Source organism: Colobus angolensis, unplaced genomic scaffold (assembly GCF_000951035.1).
Source record: "Colobus angolensis palliatus isolate OR3802 unplaced genomic scaffold, Cang.pa_1.0 Scaffold132, whole genome shotgun sequence".
Classification (NCBI taxonomy): Eukaryota; Metazoa; Chordata; class Mammalia; order Primates; family Cercopithecidae; genus Colobus; species Colobus angolensis.
Window position 1 is genome coordinate 3,446,131 of NW_012114400.1, and position 12,421 is coordinate 3,458,551.

A 12,421-nucleotide genomic window follows, 5' to 3' on the forward strand; every position below is an offset into this window, starting at 1 on the left:
AAACTGTTTCAAATTCAATTTGTTGTATAAAAATTTTTTTAAGTTTTTTTTTTTCTGCACATGTGTTCCATTGTGGGTCTGTTACTCTCCATTTATGAACTGATAATTACTCTCAGTTTGTTTCCAAGGAACTCAAACTCAATAAGGAGTTATAATTTATTGTGAAATGGGAATAGTTTGGTCTCTGAAAACTGAAGTCTTGTATAATAGACTAAAAAAAAAAAAGCCTATCAGGGAGAGGACAAATTGTGAATTCCAGTTCTGCTGTTATAAACTGGGGAGTATGAGTATGTTATTTAAATTTCCCAATGCTCTCTTTCCTGATAATTAAAATAGAATATTTGAAAGCCACTGTGAGTCTTCAAGACAACAGCTTATGAACAATTGACCAACACAGTGTCCAGAATATAGTTGGGGCCTAACAAGAATTAGTTTTCTCCCCTCGAAGGTACAATAACCATTATAATAGACATTTTGATTTGAATCCCAAGGAAATAAGAGATTAAAACATGTGCTATTTTCTCCTTGGTTGGATGAAGTGATGGAGTGTTTACATATTCTATTTTTATTTTGTTATGTGAGTTTCCTAAGCTATACTTGTAATATGCCAGACATTAACTAGTCGCTGAGGCTAAAAAAGATGAAAAAACAAAATTTATTTCATGAAGGAGGAGGATACAATTTATTGAGGGAAACAGATAAGAAAATGAGTAATTAATAGTCAGCATGAGATCCACCATACTAGAGGTATTGGTTCACAGGCAGGAGCACCACAACTGAATATTTATTATCTAGATATCAAATATCAACGTTCATGGTGATTTCCAGTTTTACTAGAAGTGGCCAAACGGCTGGCAGCCAAGAGGCTTCATAAGAAAGCATTTACTTTAAAGATCTTATTTCTCTTTAGGATTTTGCCTTCAGATTCATACATTCACTAATTTAGAGACCTACAGCTGACAGGGTTTGAGATTTTTGTCTAGTTGGCCAATGGATAATTAACGAAAAAAAAAATCATTTGTTAAGGGAATTAAGAATTTACAATAGTTGGGACAACACATTTTCTACCTGTAGATAATCATCATAGAAATTTAGACGATCAGATTCCTTGACTAGTCTTGTAGCCAGACAAGTCAGTTCATTTACATGACTCAGATGTGCTCTGTCATCAGTCTCTAATAGTCTGATAGAGATACCCCATTCCTGGCACACTAGATAATGGACAGTAGGCCTAGTAGGGCACCCTCTCTCTTAGACTGTGGATGAAAGTTCAGTGTTTCCTCTGACACCTCTTTTTTACTTTGCCTTCATGGTAGACCAACTCCTTTCTGATTGACACATTCTTTTCTTAAATGTTTTAAAATCTGCAATCAGATAATGAAGTTAACCAAGTATATCCACCATGCTTTATTTACAGAGTGCCTACTTTCTTTGGAGACTGCTGTGTCATGCCCTTTGACTTTACTGATTGTGTTCTGTTTTCTGTTTAGGTACATGTCAACCTTGTATTCTCACCCTGATTTTCCAGAGAAAGGGCCAGAGGAGATTAATGAAGAACTAATGAAAAATGTTAGCCACAACCCCCTTTTACTTCTCACACCACAGAAAGTTAAAAGATATGTTGAGTCTTTATGGAAGAAGAAAAGCTCTGGACAACCTGTCACCTTTACTGATATCTTTGGGATGTTAATAGGAGAAACACTAATTCATAATGTAAGTTACAGTTCAATCTACATTACTTTTATAACAAGTAGACAGGACATATTATAATATTATATTTTAAATAAAAGAAAATGTAATACATTTTATAAAAGTCACTGGACTCTACTTATTCATCCAACTAGAATCCCACCAGAGATTATAATTCTTCTACCTTTCAACTAGTGCTTACTAATTCATTCCAACGATGTAAAGGTTTTGAATGTGTGAGGAAGTGCTTTTGTATTACTTTTCTCTGGGAAAAAAAAAAAAAAGAAAAATTCACATTTTAACCCTTAACTGCCCGTTCCCTCCAAGGAAGGTAACATTTTTAGATGAGGAAGAATGAAGTTTGCCTGAACAGATTCAAGAAAGGAAGGGGATCATAGAACAGACTCGCTTGATACATGATTAAATTGATATTTCCTTGAAGATGAAGCAGAGGAGAGCCTGTGACAAGGGGTCCAGGGGCTAAGTTTCTTCCAGGCTCCACAGTTGCTAATTCATTCTCCAGTTCAGATGTAGACATAATCTCTAGAGTTATGATGATTTTTTAAATGAAGATAGTTACTTCCATAGAGCTTATTTTTTGTTGTTTATTCGGGACCTATAATTTCTAGAAGTAATAAGAGTTATTTTTATTATAAAATTATAAGATTTTGATTGGAAGTACATTTTGAATAGCATTCTTCCTTTATCCGTTTATAAATTTAAAGTCATCTTTTTCTTTCTTCTGTGGACAGAGAATGAATACTACCCTGAGTAGTTTGAAGGAAAAAGTCAATACTGCACAATGCCCTTTACCTCTTTTCACCTGTCTTCATGTCAAACCTGACGTTTCAGAGCTAATGTTTGCAGGTATGCTGTTTCCTTTCTCAGAACACTTTCTGGAACCTCTGAATTGCAGTTTCCCATGGTTTTCTTTAGAGGAAGGTCATAAGCAATTTCAGTTGTTTATTTTAATGTATTTTCTGTAACATAAGACTTTGAAAATGTAAGAAAATATTAAGTGAGATGATTTTCTGGTTGCAGAGAATATTCCATGAAACTAGTAACTAATGTATTTTCATTCACTGTAATACAATAAAAATCATGGATACAATCAATAACTCAATTTTAATTATCCATTCCTCAGTAACTTTTGACAAAATAATATGCCTGGTGCTTTTAGGTAGTGCAAATTATTTTACTTGTTGGTTATCTTTTCATTAATTGGGTAATACGATCTACAGTTGTCCCTTGATACTCATGGGGGATTGGTTCCAGGACCCCCATATGCAAAATGGCACAGTATTTGTAGGTAACCTACACACATTCTTCTGCATACTTTAAATCATCTCTAGGTTATTTACAATACCTAATACAGTGTAAATGCTAGGTAAATAGTTGTTATATTGTTTAGGGAATAATTACAAGGAACAAAAGTCTGTACATATTTAGTACAGATCAAACGTATACATGTCAACAACGTTACATTTTCTGGAATTTTTTAAAAATATTTTTGATCTGCAGTTGATAGAATTTGCTGAACTCATGGGTATATAGAGCCAATTGTATGTTTGCCATTCAAAGTGCTGTTGTAATTTTTATAATTCAGCACCTAAAATGTTCTTGTGTATATTTGTTGTAGTTGATGAACAAATGCCTCATTTTGTTAAAATCTCAGGAGTGAACACTTGTTTCCTCTCAAGCTTTGCTTCTTGGATACTATAAAAGTGCACAACACTACTCCGGAGGCTGAGACAGGAGAATGTCATGAACCCAGGAGTCAGAGCTTACAGTGAGCCGAGATCGTGCCACGGCACTCCAGGCTGGGCCACAGACTCCGTCTCAAAAAAAATAAAAAAGAAAGGAGGGGCACAATAGCACACTTTTGGGAGGGCTCTGTCAGTGTTAGTCTGCAGCACAATGGCATTTCTGACTGTGGCTGGTGGGCTTCATCCTACTTTTAGGAAAGTTATCTGAGTGACTTCGGACACACCATGAGCTTAAAAACCCATCATGCATGGTGTGTAATTAGCAGATATATATCCAGAATCCTTTCGTAATTTTCAATTTTCTCTCAACTGCCTTTGTCAGACAAAAATTTTGAATAGTTGACAAAAATTAGCACACAAGGGATCCATTCATTCAAATGTTTATTAAAATATTGGCTAAAATGTTTGTCATGCTTATGGTTCAGAAGGCACTTATCACATTTGCTATTTTATTCCATATTTCCTACAACCAGGGAGTAGGTATTTTTAGCTCTCTTTAACAGAAGGAAAAACCAAACCTCATAAATATTAAATAATTTGCACATTGCCACTTAGAAAGTAATTAGCAGTTCTGAGAATTGGTTTCAAAAATCCTTTATTCTTTTTATTTCACCATACTAACTTCTTTTTTTTTTTTTTTTTTGAGACGGAGTCTCGCTCTGTCGCCCAAGCTGGAGTGCAGTGGCTGCAAGCTCACTCAGCTCACTGCAATTGAGCTCAAGCAATCTCAGCTCACTGCAAGCTCCGCCTCCCGGGTTTAGGCCATTCTCCTGCCTCAGCCTCCCGAGTAGCTGGGACTACAGGCGCCAGCCACCTCGCCCGGCTAGCTTTTTGTATTTTTTAGTAGAGACGGGGTTTCACCGTGTTAGCCAGGATGGTCTCGAACTCCTGACCTCGTGATCCGCCCGTCTCGGCCTCCCAAAGTGCTGGGATTACAGGCTTGAGCCACCGCGCCTGACCCATACTAACTTCTGATGTATGCATAGTGAGTACCGACTATATGGATTATAGTCTGCCAGGCGCTAAGGAAGAGCTCCTTTTTCCTCACCACAATATATTGTCCCTACCCTTGCAAATGTTTGGAAAATTTGCAATAAGTATTAAAGAAGTTAAGGCACAAGAGACTACAGAGCTGTTACTATACACTGTCATTTTGACCAAGTTATATAACCTCTGTTAGACCCAGTTTTCTCATCTGTTAAATGAAGATGAGACTTCTCACAATGTTTTGCCAAAAAATGAGACAAAGTACATAAAACAATGGCAGGCCCTAATAACAAGTTTCCAGTACATTTTAACAATTTTGAATGTTCTATGAAAGCTGTGTAAGAAAAGTCAGAGGTCTAGATCTTAAAGATGAATAGTATACATATGTAAAAAACCTGCACGTTGTGCACATGTACCCTAGAACTTAAAGCATAATAATAAAAAAGGATTTGAATATGAAAGGAACATTTAATTATTGGATTGTGGAGGGGGGCGTGTAGTAGGGTCAAGGATAAATCTGGTATGCTCAACAGCAACAGGGAACCACTCATCTTGGGCTAGAATGGAGTTCATAGTAGAGAGTTAAGACTTTATTACCTAAGAAAAGTAAGCACCATAATGAAATAGCTTTCCCCCCATAGCTATTATCTTGGGGAGTTTTGAAATTTTTGGAATTGGTTGGTCTATAACACTTGCACGCTAGTCAGATTTTTGCATGGCCAAATAAATCATCCTTCACCCAGGAAGAATTATGATATGGTCAAAAGAGCACTACATTCTAATTTAGAAGGCTTGTCTTACAATACTTTCAAGCTGAATACCTCAGACTAGTCATGTAATCTCTGATTCTTATTTTCCTGCTTATTTAAAAAACATATTAACCCTAAGATTTATCTTCTAGAGCTATTAAGGCAATAATATGAAATATGCAGAAGATGAGACTGAAAACTATAAAGAGACATATAAATATAATAGTTTTATTTTTATTGTCATGATTGTTCTGGACTTTTCACAGTGGTTATATTTTATTCTAAAGTTTTAGTCAATAGCTATTTTCAAAGAAAACCTAACTAAAATAATTAAAGAATAAATAATATTTGGGTGAGTGGATATTTGGGGTTCTTTTAGACTGAAAAAAAAAGCTGTTTTACATCCAGTTAGTAGTCTTTGGATCTGGATGTGTCTGAGTTTGACATCTGCCTAACTGCAGCACTGCTACTGAGATGAGTGGTGCACCATTAACCTTCATTGTTAAGCTTCTGCGATAAGGAGGTTTGAGCTGTGTCTTCCAACAGATTTAGACAAAATCATTAAACATTAATTATGTGAATCTTGTACCCAGATAAGACATCTTAAAGTTCATGTCTTGAGGGTTCAAGTAGCTTTACTTGAGTTATTGAGAAAAAAAGAATAGAGACATGTCCGTAATTTATTCTTCTAATATATGCTTAGATTGAAAGTGGCTATGTAGAAGAAAAAGTTGAGGTAGTCTCTGCATTATATTTTTAAGAGTCAAATAATCAAATTAACTTACAGAAGTTTTATTAACAATTTTACTTCAACAATACTGGATAACATTTTCCTTCTATCTTGGAATAATTTTAAACACCTTTCATTTAGAAATTTCTTGGAAATTTTCAACAAATAAACATTGGTGTTTAAACTGTTAGAAGTTCTTAAATCCTCCACTACATCACATTGCAGAAAGGACTTAAAACATTCATTTAAGAATTTCCACTGGTGAATAAACTGCATTTATGGATTACAACTTATGGTTATGAACTTAGCATGTTATGAAACATCATGCTAAATGTTTTGACTGGCACTATAGGAGTACAAATACAGTGCTTTTCCTCAAGAAAGTTATAATCCTATTGAAAGAGACAAAAATAACGCATGGAAAATTCCTATAATATACCTAGACCTGACATAAGTGTGTAGAGCTCACATAAGGGTGAGATATCTTAGAGATTTAGTATAGTCATAAGAAAGGCTTTATGAAAGTGTTGAAACTTGGATTTAAGTTGAATGTAGAAGGATCTATCAAGTACAGGTAAAAAGACATTTTTGTATGGAAACAATATGAGAACATGTTCAGAAGGGAAGCCAGAGTTATGTTTTGGGAATCACTTAAGAAAAACAAACAAAAAAAGCTACTCTAGGACTTATGCACACATTGGTGAAGAAAAGGTGTTGTATTTGGAGGCACCATTAATCCCAAGTTATGGAATGATTTTAATTCGAGACAGAAGTATTTTTATTTGGTTTTTATGATAATGGGAAATAGTTAATGCTTTTGTGCAGGGCAGTAAAATTATTTATGTAGTGTTTTTCAAAAAGGTACTTTGGTGACCAATGAAAACAGAATGGAAAGGAATGAAGCTGGAAGCAGAGATATCATTGTGCTTTTGTGATAAGGCCCTGGAACTAGGGACATACTGATAAGAAAAGAATAGATGGATATGAGAGGCCTAAAAGTCATTGGTGTGATGCAATGACGGATTTGATAGAGTGATAGCATGGTTTACTGAAATAGGTAAGCTGGCCTGGGAAGAAGGGTGATGAGTTCTTATCTAGGTACTTATAGTGGGAGGAGATGACAGAATATCTGAGTGTAAGGGCCCCAAAGGAAGCTGGAAGTACATGGAGGTGCAGGAGAGAGGTTGGACCAAAAAGTAGAGTCACTAGCAGGAGAGAATTAGTTGAAAACTAACACTGTGAGTTCTTCAGTGAGGGGTGCAGGGCTCCTGTTAGCTTTTGAGAATGCCTGTAGTTACTGTGTGCCCAGGCCACAGCACTAATCAAGAAGAGATCGCTAGAAAAGTAGCAACCAGGAAGTTGTTATGCTTCAGTTCCCATGATAGGGCTGTGAAATTGAGAGATAGGAAATTCCTTGTATGAATACAGGAATTTTCCTAACAACCTCTGATTTATTGCTAGTCATGTCTCATGAATTTCATATAAATCATTGTGAATCACACCACTTTCTGATGAAGTATATGTACCATTTGGCTTTGACATATAATGAATTACAATGTTATCAAAGTTGTGATTTCATCTCTTCCTTCATGAAAGGAGGATGTTGTGACCTACCATTGAACAAATAATAAATATAGATCCACAATTCCTTTTCCAAACCTTTGGTGACGTGTGTTTTAGAATTCAAAATGTTTGGATTTTAGAGATATAAAGATACTCATATTGTGTATTACCTAATACCCCAGTGGGTTCTTATAATCAAACAGTGATATTTCTCCAGTAGGATATGTAAATATCCACGTCAAGTGGGATAAATGAATTATAAGAGTCCCCACTGACATTCAAGACTGATTTCTCACTAAATGAATTCAGATCAGATTTTACCACCAGATGAGTAACAAAAAAGCTTGAGAATTTTGGAATTGTTTGGATTTTGTTTTGTTGGATAAGATGTTACAGACATATTACAATTTCAGAAAGAGAAAAGCTAGAAAAAAAATGAAGTGGGACAGAGAATTAAGAGTTGGGCAGGGGTGGATGATGTTGGGATTTTGTAATGGACCATCGGCAAAGACCCTAAAATAAAGATTAAGTAGGAGCAAGCATTATAACTGCAGAAGGGAATAGCAAGTGTAAGATGCTGAAGTGGGAATGAGCTTGACTTCTTTGAAGAACAGTAAGAAGACCTGTGCTGTGCAACTGAAGTGAAGTGGGATACGCAAGACAAACTGTGATAGAACATTATTAAGAGATGTGGTCACATCTCACAGGCAGTGCAATCTAGGCCAGGATGGAACCTTGTAAGCCCTGTTTTTATTTTCAGTGTAATGGGAAGCTTTCAGATGACAGTGGTGTGCTGTGAGTTATATTTTTAAAGATTTATTCTGGCTATGGGATATCAAAAAGATAATAGGTGAACAGAGTAAAAGCATTTTAGGAGGCTATTGTGGAGGTCCAGGAGAGGGAGAGAATACAGCAATTTGTATCAGTATGGTCATGGTGGACAAATGGATAAGTGACCAAGTTCTAAACATACCTGGTGATAGTGTCTACAGCACTTTATTTTTCTCATGTAAGCTATAAGGGAAAGAGAACCATCAAGGGTAATCCTAAAGTGAGTAGTGGCATGAATAATAGTACCATTTACCAACAAGAAGACGAATGAAGGAGTTGCAAATGTAGAAAATGGGAATACATGAACCATAAAGTGGCTACTATTTATTGAGCAATTAAAAATGTGCTATGTCCTCTTCTAAGCTCCTTACATTTCTTAACTCAGTAGATCTTCAAAACAATCCTACACACTATCTACTGATTTTATTCACATTTTATAGATTAGGGACCTAAGACAGAGAGAGAATAATACCAAGTCAGTAAGCACAGCTCATAAGCAGCAGAATGGGATTTTATCCCAAACAGTCTGGCTCCAGAGCCCCCACTCTTAGACAGTGTACATCTCTGGCACTGTTATCATGTTTTTCTTTTTTCTTTTTTTTGAGACGGAGTCTGGCTCTGTCGCCCGGGCTGGAGTGCAGTGGCTGGATCTCGATCTCAGCTCACTGCAAGCTCCGCCTCCCGGGTTCCCGCCATTCTCCTGCCTCAGCCTCCGGAGTAGCTGGGACTATAGGCGCCCGCCACCTGGCCCGGCTAGTTTTTTGTATTTTTTAGTAGAGACGGGGTTTCACCGTGTTAGCCAGGATGGTCTCGAACTCCTGACCTCGTGATCCGCCGGTCTCGGCCTCCCAAAGTCACCGCGCCCGGCCGTTACCATGTTTTTCTTTTCTTTTTTTTTTTTTGAGACGGAGTCTCGCTCTGTCGCCCAGGCTGGAGTGCAGTGGCCGCATCTCAGCTCACTGCAAGCTCGCTCCGCCTCCCAGGTTCACGCTATTCTCCTGCCTCAGCCTCCGGAGTAGCTGGGACTATAGGCGCCCGCCACCTGGCCCGGCTAGTTTTTTTTGTATTTTTTTGGTAGAGATGGGGTTTCACCGTGTTAGCCAGGATGGTCTCGATCTCCTGACCTCGTGATCCACCCGTCTTGGCCTCCCAAAGTGCTGGGATTACAGGCTTGAGCCACCGCCCCCGGCCGTTACCATGTTTTTCTAAGACATTCAACCTAAAAACTTGGTATTGCAATCTCGTGGAGTTAGAATAGATGGTTAGTAAGCAAAATTAAAGTGAAGGTGAAGAAAAGGTAAATGTTAGAAAACATTGTATTTCATTTTGATAGACGGTTTGAATTGTTAAAAAGAGTTTAATTTCTTCTGTCTGCTCGATGAAATTTATATCTAGTTGGCAGTTTTCAGTTTGCTATTCTGTAGAATGAAAACTGACTTCAAAAAGACATCTGAGTTTTTAAATAGAAAAATGTATCTAGTTTCTGCAAATTAGAAGGGATCTTTTTGTATCGTCTTGTCTTATTCACCTCTAAGCGTTTTTCCCCCAACTTCCACACAGTGTCATATACATGATGGGCATTTGGCTAATGTTTTCATTTCGATATTTTAAATCAGTGCGTGAGAATAAGCATGACATTATTAGAGTGATCATTAACTGTGCGTACCATGCTGTAGCATTTTCCTGTTAATGGATTGCCTTGTTTTTAAAATGCTTTCAGATTGGGTTGAATTTAGTCCATACGAAATTGGCATGGCTAAATATGGTACTTTTATGGCTCCTGACTTGTTTGGAAGCAAATTTTTTATGGGAACAGTTGTTAAGAAGTATGAAGAAAACCCCTTGCATTTCTTAATGGGTAAGTGATCAAAATAAATATATATCACTGATTTGTTTGACTATTTTGAAACCTGGTACATTTTAAGTTATTTCCCGTTTCTGCTTTATTTTAGGTGTCTGGGGCAGTGCCTTTTCCATATTGTTCAACAGAGTTTTGGGCGTTTCTGGTTCACAAAGTAGAGGCTCCACAATGGAGGAAGAATTAGGTATCCTAAAGATATGCTTACATTGATACAAATCTTGCTACATTGATAAATTTTATTAACATATATGGAGAAAATATTAAATCTTCATAAATATTTCAATCATTCTAAATTTATTAATAATTTGGTTGAATCAACCTAAATATTTCCTAAAAATACTATGTAAGGTATTTCTTAAGTATTATTTTGACACTGAGGTTATAAAACTCATAAAAATCATTGATTCCTAAGAGTCATTTTTAATAGAACACATCTCTATTCCTTTTTTGCATTATACTGCTAAACATACTATTTTTATTAGAAAATCCTCTTTTTACCAAGTAAGAGTAGCTTTTTAAAGATTAGATTCACCAACAGCTAAATGCAATGTTTACACTGAAGTTTATGCTTGTCACAGTTTATTTAACCCTTAAACATTACCTCACCAGAATTCTGTTAGCATCTTATACTAATCTATACCCAATAGAAGGAAACAAAATCAAATCACCCCTAGTACACTTAAACTAGTGATTTTTGATAAATCTGACCCATTAGCCTATAATAAATTATGAATATTTACAACACCTGAGAAAGTAGACAATCTCAACTGGGGACCAGTGGTTTTCATTCATTATAAGAATACCATAGAAACATGTTTTCTTAAATTAATAAATTTAATTTAAGCAAACAAAAAATTTACATTCAGTTTCTTCCAAAAGTCTTGCCACCTGTATTTTAATCAATACTAATTTTTGTTTTGACTATTTGGACTGATAGCATAAGGAAATGGTCACTGCTCCCACAAGAATTGATTTTTAGTTATTTGATAATTTATTTAATATTTGTATTTAGTGTGGTAAACTCCTATAGTTCATAATATTTTCAAGAGTGTCATTTGTATTTTTGGTTAGTTCTTAATCAATAATGGAAAAGTTATCTTATAATTTCATTGGAGCCAAAGATCTTAAAATAAAAATAAAAACAAACCCAGAAATAAGGCACCTTGTGCTCGTTTACTTTCTGTCCTCTGATCATCACCTAGTTAATGAAGAGACAAGGTAGGTGGCACTCATGAGCCTGCTATGACATTTACCACGGGGCACATTCTCTTAACAGTAACTGCAAGGCAACGTGTATAATGATAAAATGATCTTACTTGATTTCTTTTAATGAACATTACATCCCAGATGAATGTCCTGTTCCCAACTCTTCGTGGAAATAACAAACTCTCTCTCTAAATTATGTGAAGATTAAAAAAAAAGAAGAAAAAAGAGAAGATCACATATTGAGGTTTGCTTCCTGTGCCCCTCTGTTGAATAATCCAGATAACCTAGGGTTTGTTGTTTTTTTCTTCTTAAGGCAGGAAGAGAATAGGACTGAAATAACATATCTGAATGTGGGTGAGACAGTGGCTAAAAGCCAAGGAAAAGGAGGAGGTTTATACTAGGTAGTTTTGAGAAGGTTCTTTGTTGAGAAGTTTCCTTAGAGGCCGGCAGTCTGGCAGCTTATTGACTCGGACTGTGTGTCAGACTGAGGAGGAATATCGTGTATGTGTGATCCGCCAGTCGGCAGGAAGCATGTTACCTCAGATTAAGTAAGGATTTCCAGAAATGAAACCAGAGAGGTGACCAAGAGGACTCTGAGGACTCCTGGTGACTACTGTATCCTTTGGCTGACTGAAGTCTACCTCCTAAAGGAGTGTTCAGAGATGATTTTTGCTTTTTTGTGTTCTTCTTTCTGAAGAAAGACTTTAAGGTAAACTGGGCTACAATCAGGTAACTCTGAATGAAATTATCTACTCTCTAAGGAGTTTTGAATAAATGTGAAAAATTTACACTTTTGAGAGATGGAGTTGTACATTATGCTAGGATGGAAAATATGTAAATTCAGAATAGTTAGCTATTCCTATCATGAAGTCTTCCTTACAAATAAGACAGTATTTTGCTGAACTATTTTCTTAAACTATCATATGTGGCAGAAAGAAAGAAAGGAAAGAAAGAAAGAAGAAAGAAATAAGAAAAAGAAGGAAAGAAAGAGAGAAAGAAAGAAAAGAGGAAGGAAGGAAGGAAGGGAGGGAGGGAGGGA

At 36.2% G+C, this 12,421-nt stretch overlaps 1 protein-coding gene across 2 annotated transcripts in view; it reads left to right on the forward strand.

Moving 5' to 3' along the window:
* The window catches only part of PLA2G4A (phospholipase A2, group IVA (cytosolic, calcium-dependent)), a 154,382-nt gene that overhangs the window by 98,192 nt on the left and 43,769 nt on the right, over positions 1 to 12,421 (forward strand). For both annotated transcript variants that reach the window (XM_011934192.1, XM_011934193.1), the window contains 4 exons: positions 1,491 to 1,713; positions 2,442 to 2,556; positions 10,036 to 10,173; positions 10,268 to 10,360. In XM_011934192.1, the coding sequence (XP_011789582.1) occupies positions 1,491 to 1,713; positions 2,442 to 2,556; positions 10,036 to 10,173; positions 10,268 to 10,360 (569 nt within the window). The remainder of the gene's footprint in view (positions 1 to 1,490; positions 1,714 to 2,441; positions 2,557 to 10,035; positions 10,174 to 10,267; positions 10,361 to 12,421) is intronic.